The sequence below is a fragment of the Drosophila albomicans genome, chromosome 3 (assembly GCF_009650485.2).
Source record: "Drosophila albomicans strain 15112-1751.03 chromosome 3, ASM965048v2, whole genome shotgun sequence".
Lineage (NCBI taxonomy): Eukaryota > Metazoa > Arthropoda > Insecta > Diptera > Drosophilidae > Drosophila > Drosophila albomicans.
The window spans coordinates 51,088,536-51,105,828 of record NC_047629.2 but is presented as its reverse complement, the minus strand read 5'-3'; the positions used below and the strand labels follow the sequence as shown (position 1 = coordinate 51,105,828).

At 31.5% G+C, this 17,293-nt stretch overlaps 1 protein-coding gene across 9 annotated transcripts in view; it reads left to right on the top strand.

Annotated features, from left to right (window-relative positions):
- Nucleotides 1-17,293, top strand: part of LOC117567321 (gamma-aminobutyric acid receptor subunit beta) — a 43,847-nt gene that overhangs the window by 14,414 nt on the left and 12,140 nt on the right. For 2 of the 9 annotated variants that reach the window (XM_052005829.1, XM_052005832.1), the window contains exons 3-7: nucleotides 2,489-2,586; nucleotides 4,629-4,696; nucleotides 9,907-10,133; nucleotides 11,548-11,630; nucleotides 13,406-13,543. In XM_052005829.1, the coding sequence (XP_051861789.1) occupies nucleotides 2,489-2,586; nucleotides 4,629-4,696; nucleotides 9,907-10,133; nucleotides 11,548-11,630; nucleotides 13,406-13,543 (614 nt within the window). Of the gene's footprint in view, nucleotides 1-2,488; nucleotides 2,587-2,864; nucleotides 2,933-4,628; nucleotides 4,697-9,906; nucleotides 10,134-11,547; nucleotides 11,631-13,405; nucleotides 13,544-15,057; nucleotides 15,196-17,293 lie in introns of those variants that run through there. The other 7 variants (XM_052005830.1, XM_034247226.2, XM_034247221.2 and 4 more) reach the window with 4 other exon arrangements.

Sequence of the window (17,293 nt, the reverse complement as noted above, 5' to 3'; positions counted from 1 at the left end):
TAATTAGTTTCAGCTAGGCGGCGGACTGGCTGGCTGGCAGCCACTTTGATTTGCATATTATGTATACGCGATGTTGGCAACGAACAGCGAACAGCTCGCAGCTCGCAGCTGGCAGTTGGCCACGCCTAACCCATATACAAAATGATGTTGCTGCCATGCCAGTGCGAGTTAAAACTTATTGACAGCACCTGACGTGCTTAAAGCTGTAAGCTAATGACAATGAATATTGCGTATACGCAGCCCAAGCCCATACCAATTTCATCTTAAACTCAAATCAAATAGCAATCAAAACTTTTCATTATCCAAAGCCAGGCAGCAGGCAGTCAGGCAGTCAGGCTGGCAGTCAGCAAAACCAAAGCCAAAGTAACCGCATATCAACTGTTGTCAGGCCATTGCGCAGCAATAATAACAATAACAGCAGCAGCAGCTCTGCCAGGCTCTGCCACCCTGCCACCGTTTGTCCTTACACACGCACATGTGTGTGAGGTGTGTGTGTGCGAGTGTGTGTACCTCTTTATATTTATAAATAGGCTGCCATTTTTTCGACGACTTTTGTTAAATGCCAACGCTTCGTATACACAGAGCAAAGCGCAACATGCGCAGCCAGCAGCCCCAAAAAAAAGAGGCAAAGAGCGCAAAAGAATCAAGAGAGCAAGAGACCGCGAGAGCAACACCGAGCGAGAGAGAGAGAGAGAGTGGGAGCCAAAGCGAGAGCGACTCTCGCTGAGAGTTTGAAGTGTGTGTTTCGAGAGCGTGCTGCTTGATTACAGATTGTAGTTTGCACATGTCATGGCAATCAAGCACCTAAAATCATTTAGATATTGAATTATCAAAGTACAAAGCATGGCAAGTAATTAAAATTTGAATTTAGCTACGTTCCAAACGAGAAAGGTGCAAAGTCAGAAAAGTGGGTGTTTATTTGCAGGCGTAACTTTTATTAAATTGTGATTTTACTCACGCACACACACACTGACACACTTGCAAACAAATATACACACACACAAACAGAGCAGAGCCACAGAAGCAAACAAGCACTTGTGTATATCCGAGACGAGCGAGACAGTTAAAATACCAACAAACGCGCTTTAATAGCACAGTTTAGCGCAGAATAGACGCAAATAAACAGGCATGCCAGCGCCTTCAGCACCAGGGACTTGCCATAAATAATACATACAAACTCACAAAAGTACACACACACACATACACAGCCCTTAAAAGGACATACACATATGGTTAGCTTGGCTTGGGCGACTTGCCCATTTGACTGTTTGACTCTGCGTGAGTGTGTACACTTGATACCAAACAAACTGAATGTAGCACAAGCACACACACAAATACATAAATATATATATATATAGGGACACACACACAAACACACACACCTGCAGCAGCCAACACATTGCCTGCCTGCTCCTCCAGCTATCATTTTATCCGTTTTCGCTTTTTTTTTTGTTGCTCTTCTTTCTGCCAAATATCCATAAAAATACCTAAAAAGGGTATCATAAAGTTGTGCAAACAGAATGAGGGCATATCTCAGCCTCTAAAATGGGCATGTATTATTGATCAGTGCCATGTAGATCCACAGATACGAAGCTGGAATAGCTATCCAAGCGTCTTAATGCCTTAAATTATTTCTTGCAAATGTTAAGGTTCAACTGCTTATGATTAGAAGCCATTAAGCTTTGATTGCATAAGGTTAAACTTAAGGAACATTTAACATACAATATATACTAAATGTATATGCATGTTTGCTTAGATATTGATTAAACTTTAATTGTTTTTATGCCCGCTATCCAGAAGGTAGAAGCGTAGAAGGTACCATACAATTGGTACATACCGTAATAGTATATAGTATCTATATACCAAATATAGCATTCGGTAAATTTTTAATGTAAAAGTATATCAGTATACTAAATCAGTACACTTTTCCAATTGTTCGGTATATTTATTCATCATATTTTAAGAATGTATATTTGGTATATTTTAAGTATATCTATATACCAAATATTATATTCGGTATATTTTTACCGATATACCAAATATAGGATTTGGCATATTTTTAATGTAAAAATATATCAATATACCAAATATAGATTTCAGTACAATTTTCTATTTTTTCGGTATAACAATTTAACAATTTCTTAGAATTTATATTTGGTGTATTTGAAGTATATCAACATACCAAATATAGCCTTCGGGATTTTTATTGCATTGGGATATTTTAAATTGGGATATATTAAGTATTTCGATATAAATACCAAAGATAGACTTCGGAATTTCTTCTGTATATGAATTCGGTGTATTTTAAGAGTGTATATTTGGTATACCTTAAGAACATCGATATACCAAATGTATCCCTTCAGTAATATTTTATCAGCATATTAATTTTGGTATATTTAAAAAATAAAACCACACTGTTTTGCTCTTATTGAAAATGGTTTTCATTCTTGTTTCAGTTATGCTAATGAATATTTTCTGTCTCTTACAGAACCGGCGGAGGCAGCATGTTGGGTGACGTAAACATATCCGCTATACTCGACTCCTTTAGTGTTAGTTACGACAAAAGAGTAAGACCCAATTATGGTGGTAAGTACGAACGATTTGCAATCGCATTATACTTAGAGACCCACACTAACAAAAAGCTAGCTCAAATGGGGGCCCAACTCGCAAATCAAATTGAATAATTATTATTCACTTAGAGAGAGGTCGATAACCAACAAAATGTTATTGTTTTTACTTCTTAGTTTATGATTATATTTTGAGCGTCTTAGACTGTAATAATGTGAATACTGTGAATACTGTAATACTCTACCATACATATATGATATAACTATAACATGCCAAACAAACTGTACGTGTTTCAGGACCTCCCGTTGAAGTCGGAGTCACCATGTATGTGCTATCAATCAGCTCGCTCTCAGAAGTGAAAATGGTACAAACTAAATGACCTTTGTACCTCTCTTAATAACTTATCTATCGTTTATCGTTAAGCGCTCTCTCGCATCTGCTCTCTGTCTCTGTTGTTGGAACATTTACTTTTGATCTTGATTTGAACTTTACTTTTTTGAATTCAACTACTTACACACTACTTTTACTTTTTAACTACTCTTAACTCTTTGAATTCGTAAGACACACAATGCTTCAGTTACATATTGTCACGTTAAATGAACACGAAACATCTTAAAAAAAAAAAAATAATATTAACAACAGTAAATCGATTAAAATCGATTATTACACCAATTGAACATATGATTTCTTCTCTATAACTTTCTTTTTGAAGTTCTATGTTTATTTATGTTATTTGATGCTCCGATTTAAGTTGTTTGATTTGTGAATTTCTTTTGGTTAGCTACTTAATAGGGTTTCATAGTGCACTTTTTTAAAAGTGCTTGTTTAGGGTTGATCAAAATGAGTGAGGCTATCTTTATTGAAATGTTTTAGTGAACTCTCAACTACTACTATTACAACTACAACTACAATTACAATTACTACTTCTATTAACGCAATTGGCAATGCTTTTTTCTTACGTATAAGTAAATAAGATCTCACCAAATTTAGTTTAATGCATAAATTTTTAAACGAGTTTCTCTGTGTGTATGTGTCGTTGTCGTTGTTGACAATTTGAGTACATTTCTAGATTGGTCAAAGAGCACAGCAAAAAGAAAAAAAAAGTTCCCAACACTCACACACTCAACCAAAAACACACACACACAAATCCCTCTGCCCTCAACGACAAACAATGAAACAAACAAACAAAAAATCATCTTCCACTCTCCCTCCTTTATCAATCAATCAACAAATAATCAAAAATCGACTTGTTCTGTTCACTTCATAGATTATTTATTTTCATCTACTTTTTATAGGACCACATACAATAAAAATAAATCATACAAAAATGCTTCAAGATCAATTTACTCGAAGTTTCTGACAAACAAAATTCAATGCTTTTTGCAAAATGGTGTGTTAAATCCGCTATCACTGAGTGAAAAAACTAAGTACTAAGAATACTTACAACCAATTTCTTGTAGTTTATCCATATGTTTCGCTAGTATTATTTTCAAACTCACAACAACATCAAATATATTATTCTATGTTTGCATTCAATTTTTATAGCTCAGCCTTAGCCGTAAAAACAAAACAAAAAAAAAATGAAAAATATAGTTAAACTTAAAAATAAAACAAAAACAATTCTAGCAAAATTCAAGTAGTCGATTTGGTTTTCATTCGGCGCGTGCAAACAACAAACAAACAAACAAAAAAAAAGCAAAATCATTCGCACGAATTTAATTGAAAACGCGCACTGATTTCCCCTTTAAAAAGAAAAACTATATTGTATGTATATTTGATTTTGCTAAATGAAAAATTCTACAGAAACATGAAGAAATACATAAGTTGCCAGCAACAAGTTAAAACGCGACTGCGTTTAACTAATAATTTTTTGTTAAGATCTTTTTTGGGTTAACACACAAAAATGGTTCAGAACCACAAACTGCAAGATAAACAAGAACAACAACAAGAACAGCAACAATAACTACAACAACTACAACTACGTCAATAACAAATCCATTAAGTATAATGAAAACAAACCAAAAACCCATCAATCGTGTGTGTGTATATGTATGTTGCAGGTCCCCCTGTGGAAGTCGGCGTCACAATGTATGTCCTCAGTATCAGTTCGGTTTCGGAAGTTCTCATGGTACATACCAAAAATTTACCAACAACAAAAATACTATACCAACTACAAACATTTTACAACAAAAAAAGAAAATCTCAAATTTTCTGTTTTTCTTATACAAAAAAAAAAAAAATTAAACGAAAAAATGAAAATTCAATCATATATCTTCTCGTCAACTTCTTGATTTCACTATTATATATCTCTCTCTCTCTCTTCCCAACTATCAACCAGTACCTCTTACTTCTCTATCTCTCTCTCTCTCTCTGTCTGTAACTCTCTTCTCTCTCTCTCTTGCTTAAACACACATTTTTGTGTAACATTTGTTCATATATCATTTCGCTTATTTGCAGTCTCAAAAAAAAAAAAAAAAAACAAAAGAAAAAACATATTCATTGAATTAAGTTTCATTTGTTGTTCATTGTTTAGTTTTTGTTTTTGGAAGAAAGCAAATTGCGAATTTCCAATGCATATACTCCCGTTATACAATATACTTATATATAAACATATTCTACAATTTTAACAATTAAATGTTGTGTTTATAATTGTTATGCGATGCCGTCAAATTTGTCGTTGCGCCAAAATAAAGTACAGTAAATTAATCGAAATTAAAGAATACATAAAGAATACAAAAGAATATAATTATTATTGAAAATTGTTGAAGATTTATCGTTTCATTGTTGTATTTGTTATTAGGCAACTTGATGTATTATGTTCGAAACCAGTTTTATATTCCAATCGATCAGTAAAATATATTCTTGAATTGAAAATTGAATGTGATACTGCAATTTAATCACTTGGCTTTTTTGCCCGCTTCTCTGCTCTGTCCTCTGCTCTGTCTTCAGCGCCACTATCTTTCTATATACTATATATATATCTATCAAAGCTTTGATGCGTAAACATTCACTAAACTATGAAATTTTTGCTCATTTAATTAGTTTTCTTTTATATTCATGCTGAACTTATAAATTGCATCCGCCAATCGAGAATCACACGCTCAGACCTCTTGCGATATCATATTTTCATTTTAATAATCTATATAATCTATGCTAATCCGCTAATCAAAAAGTACTTTATTGTGGCCAAAGGCAAAACAAATAATCACAGCAGTCCTGTCGACATTGGCTGCGCGCATGCGTTTTTGTTACAACTAAAATTATTCCAAAACAAAACAAAAAAAAAAAAAAAAACATTAAAAATAATATGAATGAATATATGGATATATATGTATATGAATAATGTTCGCAATACTCGTATAGCTCGATGTCATATGTGATACACACATACATATATATATATATAACATATCTATATATAGCAAGACAAACGTATAAGTGTATAAGGTACTTCTGTGTTTATTTCAATGCGAAAAGGATTCAATTCAATTATTCATATATTTTTGCATTTTCTACAAATTCTAAATTGTACTCGTAACTTGCGATATTCAGGATTCGATTTAAAACTTGAAACAAGACCACAACAAAAACACATTTCATTTAATTTTTGATCGATTGAACAACTGTTAATTAAATTTAAATTCTCGTTTTTATTTCTCAACTCGTTTTAACTTCTGTCCTCAATATATATATATAGTTAGACCATTGAACTCTTTCCCAATCATTAATCAACAATAAAATTGGCTCCATATATTACTTAGCTCAATAACTTCGACAACTCGTCTCCCCTCCCCATTCACACCAAACATGCAAATCCACTTCACTGAGAATGGGGTCGATAGAGAACAGCATTTAATTGGAAATCCCCCGACCACGCCCACCTCCACCTCCGACAAACCCAATATCCAAAATCCACATCCAAGAAATCAGCATCGACCACATTTACTTGAGTTTCACTTTTGATTGTTTCGTTTTCTGTTTTTTCAGTTCTTTTTTCGAGCTGTGTGAGAAATCAAGCACAGTGTGTACTATAAATAAAGTATGCCCCACACAGTTCATCACCAAACTTGCACCCGTTACATAGTGCATAAAGCTAGACGGATTGACACGTGCACCACTTTTTGGCTTTGGCATCAAGTCAACAGCAATCAATTTATACGAAACAAACGTGGTTCAAATGTACATGAGCACGAGAAGCGACAGAAACAACACGAAATACCAAATACCAAATACCAAAATACCAAACACGAAAAACACAACATGCCAAAAACATACAACAAAAATGCAACAAACTAAGCAAATACTTCAATATCAAGCGAATGCACAGAATTAACACAAATATCTGAAAGTAAAAACGACATTGTTTTAAACTTATTCTGCTATTTATTTGAATATCCTTGCAGTATAAAAGTTAAAGTATTAGCTTGAAAGGTGCATAAATAAAGAAGCTTATCTATACTTTAGTTTTAATACCATAGAAATGATTTAATGAATGAATAAAGTAAATCTGCTTTAAAACAAGTAAGAAGGCTACTACAGCAACCCATTTAATTCTTATAATATACCAAATTAAAATACCGAAAATTTCGAAATATATCATATTAATATTTCAAAATTACTAAAAATATACCAAATGTTATATGTGATACATATTGATGTATTTTATTTTTAAAAGATACTAAATTGATATACCGAAAAATACTGAAATATACCAAAGGCTATATTTGATACTACCTTCTTATTTACGGATAGCAGCTTTAAGCATTGATGTCATAAAAAATAATAAATTCAAAGTCTGACTTTACAATTCAATTAAATATACCAGCTTAATATACCGAAAATTCCAAAATATACCATATTAATATTCCAAAAAAATTAAAAAATAGACCAAAGTTCGCATCTGATATATAATGATGTATTTTATTCTTAAAAGATACTAAATTTATATACTGAAAAAATACTGAAATATACCAAAGGCTTTATTTGATATATACTACCTGCTACTTTGCGGGAAGCAGCTTTAAACATTGATGTCGCAAAATATAATAAATTCCAAGTCTGACTTTACAACTCATGCATTAAAGATTATAATGAAGTAAATCTGCTTTAAATTAGAAATGATTTAAAAATATTGCTGTCATAAAAAGCAATAAATTTCAAGACTGCATTTATAATTTATTCATTAACGCAATTAATGAACAGAATCTGCCTTAAATTGACCCACTGCAAGGATATTTTATTATAATTTCTATAACACACACACAATATTCATATTCAAATCACATTAAAGAAAACAATGCATTCAGATAAACACGAAAACAAAAAACTATTGAAAACAAAACCGGACAAAAAACAAACTCTAAACTAACATTATCCAGACAACAAGCCAAAGCAATAAAACAGCTACAGATACAGATACAAATGCAGATACAGATATATGTATGCAAATTGAGTAAATGTTGTAAAGAAAAAAAAAAAACAAAAAAACAAAATACACAATGCGCTGCAAAACAATAAATGGAAAACATTCATGAAATCGTTCGCGTTCTAGATTGTGGTGTGATGTTGCAGTATTTTATAAATTCAATAAAATATCTCTCCCTTTCCCTCTGTTTTCCCTTTAAAATAGTTGATTGCGTTGAGCCCCAAATAAACCCTGACCTTATATAAATGCTTGATTATATCGTTTTTATTTTAATTTTGCTTTTGTTTTTAATCTATTCTACCAAATTTGTATTTATTATATATTTTAATTTTGGGCGTGCCTGAACCGAGTGGAAACCAAATCTTCTAGTTGAACTTAAGCTTAAACTTTATCAAAAACATAATAAAATCGAATCGAATTTACTTATAAACGAGAATTGCACATACGTCACGAGTGCAACGGGCAATTTTCGATCAATATTGCAAGCATTTAGTAAAAATTACTATTTACTCTATGAACATATATGAATATATATGTGAGCGCGAAAAGTACTCGAAAAGTACCCTGAACTATGCTCACAACATGTACATTTTTAATTTAACGATGTTATACGTTTTTTTTTGTTCGTTGTTGTTTCTTGACGCGGTCACTAGAGATACAAGGAACTAATTCCCGAAATAAAACCCAGCCTTTTAGCAGCACACATACACACACACACACACATGAAGAACACAGTTAACAAAAAAAATAAAAAGAAATACTCGTAACTCTCAGCCTGCATAACTTGTCGGACCTGTAACATAGAACCTGCCCTCTCCGTCCTTCGTCCTTCGCCTTCTTCCATCCGCTATCCGCTATCCGATCCGACCTTCTCCCTTAACAAGAAAACGCTTCTGTGCCTCTTTTAGTCGTAGTGTACCGCCTTGTATGCTTTAGCTTTGAGGCACTGCCAACAGCCCTTACAGCAGCAACAGCAGCCACAACAGCCGCAACAGCAGCCGCAGCCGCAGCAATTGCAACTGCAACAGCAGCAGCAGCAACAACAACAATGAGCCATGTCCATGTTAGCTCAAAATATAGTATATTAAAATACCAAATACCATAGAGACTTACTGATACCATTTGCCATAGTACTATCCATAGTGCTATAATATTTATTACTACATATCTATTCTCAATTAATCAGAAATTCTTAAATACTTCACATCACAGCAAATACGATAAGATGATGAAAGGTTTCTGAACTGCTTTATTTAATCATATTAGCGAAATACTGTATATAGCTTAACTTTTTTGTTGATTTCTTAAACTTTGATTTTACTTTATGCTGTTACTTTTCGTTTTACTTCTCAGTTTTCCAAATGGATAAAGAAAATTTAACACTTTCCAGAAAACACATTGTAAAAAATAAAAATATATTTGATGTCTTTGCATGTCACAAAATTAAATGCATTACTTATGATTATTATTAATGCCCAATTGTTGCACGCTTGATTAATACCAAATTCTTAAATCTTCATTTACCATTACTTTCAACGCAAAAGTCTTTGCGCATTTATCGGTTTTAGATATTATTATTATTGCTATTTATTTGTGATCTGTGATGTTGGCCTAATTTCTAACTATGTACTCTTTAGACTTTCATTTCAATATATTAAATTATATGAGAGTCTTTTATGTTGAATCTTAACAAAAAATACTTACATACTCGTACTACTTTTATATTATATTAAATTAGTGATAAGTTCTATCAAGTTTACTAATAAGAAACAAACATCTCTTTTTGCCTCCTCCCCACGAAAAATGCGACGTTGCAACGCGATGCGTTTGATATCGTATTCGCATCGTATCGTATATCGTACCGTATCGTATCGTATCGAAATTGGTAACAAAAACACGTATCCCGTAAATAGGACTTTACATTGGATTTTTACTTTCGTCAATTTTGGACCGATCCTCGTTTAGCGTATAGAAAACGACCTGGTGTAGAAACACTATCGGTTGGATCAGAATTCATTAAGAATATTTGGGTACCTGACACCTTTTTTGTAAATGAAAAACAATCATATTTTCACATTGCAACAACCAGTAATGAGTTCATTCGAGTGCATCATTCTGGATCGATAACAAGAAGTATTAGGTAAAAATCATTAACTCCAAAGCAAATTAATTCAAATGCAATTTCAAACTATTTTTTCCATCTATATGTGTATGTGTATTGGATTTTATATCTATTTACAAAACTTAAACTAACCAAACAACAAAACTAACATAATAATCAAAACAAAATTCTAAAAGAAAAAAAATCGAAAACAGTATAAACTACTGAGAATAATTGATAATTATTTTACTAACAAACTAAAGATTTTTTTTCATTTCAATTATTTTTCAACCCTTTTTGCAACTTTGTACAATTTTTTGATGTGTGTGCGTGTGTATAAATTAATGTTGTAATTTGCAAAAAAAAAAAAAAAAACACAAAAAAACTGAAACAAAACGTTCAACAAAATGAAAAAGTTTTTGAAGCATTTATAAATCGAATATGAATATGAATATGAATATAATTATATATATATATACTTTAATCAAGTGAGTTCAATTGGCAAGTTGGCGATATGCGAGCGATAAAGCGAGATAAATCTCTATTGCACATTTCATGATAGACACACGCCCCCTGTCTAAAAAGATATAGGGGGATGGGGCGCATGAAGTATGCAAAGCTTGACCCCCACACAACAACAATAATAAAGCAAAGCAAAGTAAAGGTATATGAAATTGGGTACCGCCAGTTGCATGACTCTCTCTCTCTCTATATATATCTCCGTCTCTGTCATGTGTCTTTTACACCGCAAAAAGGTTGCACTGGTCACAGTACATTTTCTACTACCTATAAACAAGAATCTGTCCAAAATCACAGCCAAGCAGCAAAGCAGCAGCAAATTGCCATCGTCAAACGTCAAGTATGATTAGAGTTTGGGTTTTCTAGTTGTAACCACCACCATTAACATATTCGTAGCTCTTACTACAACCAACAAAAAATACAAACAATAATTTCTGTTCAAATTAAAAATAAACAAAACAAATCAAACAACCAAAAAATTTACATCAACAGAAGCAAAGCGTAAGAGCAACTCGCCTCACTCTCTTTTCTCTTCTCTCACTTACAACTACAAATGTTATTAACATTAACAATACTAATTAATTGTAATTGTAATAATAATTATAATATTCAACAAACAAACAACAAAAAATATATAACTCATATCCAATTGAACTCGCTCTGTTTCAACTAGCCAAATGAACTAACCCCTTACTTACCTGTTACCGCCAAACAAAAAAAAAAAAAAAACAAACCCTCAACTCGTAACTAATAATAATAATATACTACCCCCTAAATGTCGTAAATTATTTGATCCTCCTGCTTGTTTAACTGTTGTAACAATTAGCTGTGCTCAACACCTGCTTTCACTACCAATTTACTAATCGAACAACTTTCTTTTGTCGTTGAAACAAACGAAACACAAAAAAAAAAAACAAAACAAATACAATTTCAGATTGACTATCACGGCATCGTGTCCAATGAATCTACAATATTTCCCCATGGATCGGCAACTGTGTCACATCGAAATCGAAAGCTGTAAGTACAATGTTTCTTTCTTTTTCTCATTCCACCGCAACGTCTAATTCTATTTGAAAAGAACAAATGCAAAAAAAAATTAAATAAGGCAAAACAAAATCTATAACAAATTGTATATGAAAATTTAAAGAAAATTGTAATTAAAGCGAATCTCTATAAAATGAAACTCATTCAGAATATGAAGCACTTAACCAAGCATAGAATCCAAGTGGCCAAAGTGAAGTGACGATGCGCTTAGTATTGGTATTATTTTTATTTATTACCAGTTCCGAATAAATTTGATTCCATATTCGTTATCTATGTATGTATTTCCATAACTAATTGCATCTGCATGAAGCTCTGGCCACTCAGCTTAAGGCCACGCGCTGTTTGTTCAGTGTGGGCAGAAAATTGATTTAAAATTTAATTTATACATACGAATTGAAGCTTATGCAAAATGTTTAATAAAATGCAATTGTAAGTCAACTCACACAGTACAGTAAAAACACATATCGATATATATATTATATATTTGGGCAGATCAGGGTTGATAACTCTTTTGTTTACTACTTACTACTATAAAATTTAGTCTTTTACCAGTATTGACATTGACATTGTACACCCAAATCAATTGAGGGTTCAGTAGTTATGAGGCACAGCGCTCGTTATCTAGTTCTCAACTCTTTGGTTTCAATCATTTTCTGTTCTTCATTATATAAAACTCTTATTTGTTAAGAAAATGGACCCACCAAAATTACAAGATTAACCAACAAAACAAAATCCAAATCCAAATAGTTCTGCTCATATGAATACAAAATTATTATATATGTTACGTAAATAATAGATAGATAATTACTGTGTACATTTTCAACCATTTTAAGTTTGTTTTATGCCAATTCAATGTGGCAAATTTTGCACAAACGCTAATTCAGATAATTTTGCAACATTTATCCTGTAGCATATATCGTATATAACTCTCTTTTTGATCTCATGATTCATCCATGTGCCCTCGACTCAAATTCCTGGTTAAAACATAATAAATCGAAAGAAAAAAACGAACTACAATAAAAATCCAAAACAAAACCAAAACAAATTCATAAGATTGGTTAGTTTCGGTCGCCTTCTCACTTACAGCAACCGCAGAAGGCTCCTGATAATGATCGATCGATAATACCGATAACCGATAACTAAATACTGAAATACTAAACCGAATCAAATATGCTGCCTCTCTGTTCAATACGTAGACCTCTAATATAATCGTACTGTGAAAATAATTCTATGTAAATTACAAAACGAAAGAAAAAAACTTTTAATATAATCACGCTTTTTTCTCCAGAGGTCACACAAATACCAAATGTAAATACATATAATAAATTTAATTGAGAATGGACAAAAAAGCAATAAGCAATGATTAATAATATTTCACATTATCAGGCGATAGATTTTATTCACCATAGCTAAGATATGAATTATTTATTAAAGTCTATTATTAAGATACCTGTAAGCACTCAGTTCTTTTACAAACATATATGTTACTCATTCAGACCAACAACAAAAATAATATATGAGTTAGTGCCTAAGTGTCAATCGAACTATCCGAGAACACTGATACTATATCCTCCACCTCCTCTAACAAAAACAAAAACAAAAAACCCAACCAACAATAACAACATGAAACAAACCAAAAAGCAATTACAATAATTAATTAACTACTGCCCCCCTTTTTGCAACAATTAAACAACAACAACAACGACAACAAATTCATGCAATCAACAACTACAACAACATGAAACCAGTCGGTTACACGATGCGAGATATCCGATATTTCTGGAGAGATGGACTGAGTAGTGTTGGCATGAGCAGTGAGGTCGAACTACCGCAGTTCCGAGTTTTGGGACACAGGCAGAGGGCGACCGAAATAAACCTAACCACAGGTACCCCCATACATTAAAAATTCATACCAAAAACCAAAAAAAAAACAAAAGTCAAAACAAAACCAAAAAAAAAAAAAAATACAAAAAAAAAGAACAATAAATATTGTCATTAAGTGACATTAACATCTTCTTTGTTGTGATAAAACATTTTTATACAATCTTTTTTCAGTTCATATTTCGTAATAAATTGTTTAGTTTTGATTTGATTTCAAAGGGTTTTAGCGCATAATCAACATACAAACATGCACATTCTTTTTTCCTTTTTGTTTTATGTTCACCTATATCGAGTGCTAACTGTAACTTGTTTTACTAACTAATTACATACCGTAAATATTGTGTTTCGAGTGTCCTCTACTAACCTCTGTTGTGCCTTTGATTGATTTGATTGATCACTTAATCGATTTATTAACTGTTTAGTCAGTACGCAGCAGTTGTAGTCCAGTGTAAGCGTTGAAAGGCATTTATCGATAACGATTTCGATTACAATTGCGATAACTATTTTCTACTCTACTCCTTATTTACAACTTTTTTCGGTTCTCGAGTCGCAATTATTCTTATTGTACTAGTCCAATACCAAATCCAGTTGTCGTCCAATTAGCGCATTTGCTTGGGTAGGCTAACAATGTGTAACAAACAAACAGCTACAAACCAAAAAAAAAAAATATACATATATATATATATATAATCCTTTATAAATACATATACTAAATAATAATACTTAACAGAATACACAAGAGCACCCATTTCTGACACCTGAACTGCTTAAGGTGAACTAAAAAGAAATAAAAACAAAAATATAATAAAAATACGAAAACAAACAAAAATGAACTACTGCCAATAAGAACAAACAGTAGCTTTAAGTCTAGTTGAAAACATATCGGTATCCAAAAATACTGGATTATCCTATTGTATTATAAATGTATATTGGAATTGTAATATATAAGCAAAATATTATATATTATGATGTAAATCAAAAAATATATTTAACAACACTTTAAGTAACAAGTTCTGAATGAGACTATTAATAAATTAACCATAAACAAAAATTATCCAAAAATATACCACAAATTTTTGCAAAATTTTGAAAAGAAAACCAAAAACAAAACGTAAATATTTTGAGAACAAAAAAAAAATTGATCAAACCAACTAGGAAATTATTTTTCTGCCAATCATTAATAGTCTCACGAAATGTATTTTTTGTTTTGTGCATATTTTTCGTCAAATGAACTACAACGACAACCTCACCGAACTGTGCCGAACTACAACTCTAACGCTAATAAATTCAACAACAAAAATATCACCAAAATTATGGAAAAATAAACAATTAATCAACCGAATAAATGAAATCAAACAAAAAAAAAAAAACAAATTGAAAACATCGATGAACGAAACAATCCACGTTTTAACAAATTATTAATACATATATATATACAACTGAAATGTTTATATATGTATACATAAAATCGAAAAACATATATATACATGTGATGATATATATGTGCATATATGTATAGTCGGCTACACGATGCGTGACATTCGCTATAAATGGAATGAAGGCCCTAACTCGGTTGGTGTCTCGAGTGAGGTATCGCTGCCCCAATTTAAGGTCTTGGGTCATCGTCAGAGAGCTATGGAGATCAGTCTTACCACAGGTACCTGTAGACGGTTACCGATTTTTTAAATTTACTTTTAACTTTACATATTTACATTTATATTTATATTTACCTTTATACTTATACATATATACATATGTATGCATTTGAAAAATAGTGCTGAATGATGACAATATTCTTATGCTTATATAAATATACATATATACATGCATCTATGTATATATATTTATATATATATTTCTTTTTCTTTTCATTTCGTTTCGATCATTTTGCTTTACGACATTAAGTTGGATTTGTTGCTTAACCTTCAATTCTACATTATTTTTTACCCAAAACAATTTTATAACGCACTCGTACTACTTCATCCAAATAAATCGACAGGCTTGCAGTTATGTCGGGCTATGACTCGATATTTACTATATACATACATATATAGTGTAAATTGCTGAGGCTTCAACTGAAAATGGAGGCAATACTACAACAAATGCATGTACTTTAGCATAACATTTTGCTATATTTACAACTACAACTACAATTACCAAAAGCTCAAAAAGCTTATCTATCGAGTTTGACTTTTTTGATATCAAACATTAAAAGTGACAAAAACATACAACAAATCGAGAAGAATGAAAAGCAATATTCGGACTACCGAGATTTAAATACCCTTGCAGCTTTAGTCTCTGTCTAGAATCAGATTTGTTTGAGGATCCCCAAATTGTCTAAAGCATACTTTTAGGGGCACACTGAATTGTTTCGGCGGTTTGAGAATCAGTTGAAGCAAAATGGATTTATGAATTGGCTAAGCCAGTTACATTTAAATCGAAGCATACTTTCAGGCTTGTTTAAGAAATTGCTAATAAGATTTGAAAATCAACTGATATCCCTACAGGATTTTTCCTGTTAATATATGAATCGGTTGTTAACTATTTATGAATCGGTTGTTAACTATTTAAATATATTACAAATTTTCAAACCGGATAAATTACTTGTTAAGAACAGTTGGTTTAAAGATAGGCTGCAAGGGTGTAAAACCGAAATCTACCACATTGACCACCTATTAGGAAATCATGTAATGATAAGCCTGTGTGCCATTTAGTGATTTGCTTAAAACTGTAATTGAATTCATATCTATCAGAATCTAACATAAGTAACTAACATAAATGCAAGACAAATGCATGTTAAGATAGCTGATTTTAATATTCGTTTAGTAATTCATTTAACTCATTTTCTACATTGGATTCTATCTATCAGCTTGAGTTTATTTTGAGCTTTTCGGTTCATCATTATTTCATAATTGTAACAAAACAAAAAAAAAATTAATGTTCGGCATTCCCAAGCTAATCAAATATATATTGATATCATAATTGAACATTTCTCATTCTTCGACAAAAATAATAATAAAAAAAAAGAACAACAAAATAAATTTAAATACAAAATCAATCATTCTGATATTTACTTAGTGACTTTAGTGTCATAAATGCAATAAGCAAAATATGCATAAATAAATACATACTATATCTATCTATTGGGTAACAAACACACAATTAATAAAATAGTGAAACGAATAGCGATGCTTATCCTTATACGGCTTTTTGTACTTAGAAAATCATCCTTTCAATTAATGCCTGGTATTGATAAAAGTAATTTATTATATTTTCCAACTGACACCAATACACATTCAACTATTTTACTATACTTATATAACCTATTATCTTGTCACATTTAGTTTACCTCCAATGCAAATAATAGAAAAAAACTAGAAAACGAAATTAACGAAATTAAAAACGCTATCGAAAATTCATTAGTACAACCCAAAACAATAACAGCAAACAACTACAGAACTAACATTAACATAAATATTGTAAAAATTACAGGCAAAACACAATAAACTTGAACAAAACAAATCAAAGATATTCCTATTAAGACATTAACAAAATCTAAACGCAAATCATTCAAGCTTTTTTTAATGATTAACATAATTAGATGAAAATACACCAAAATCAAAATGAAATCAAAAACTAATTACTACATACTTACATATATATATAATAAAATATATAACAACAAAAATCAAATATAAGACGCCCTCCCAAGCATGCTCTCATCTTTAAAATTTCGTTTCGTATTACATACATAA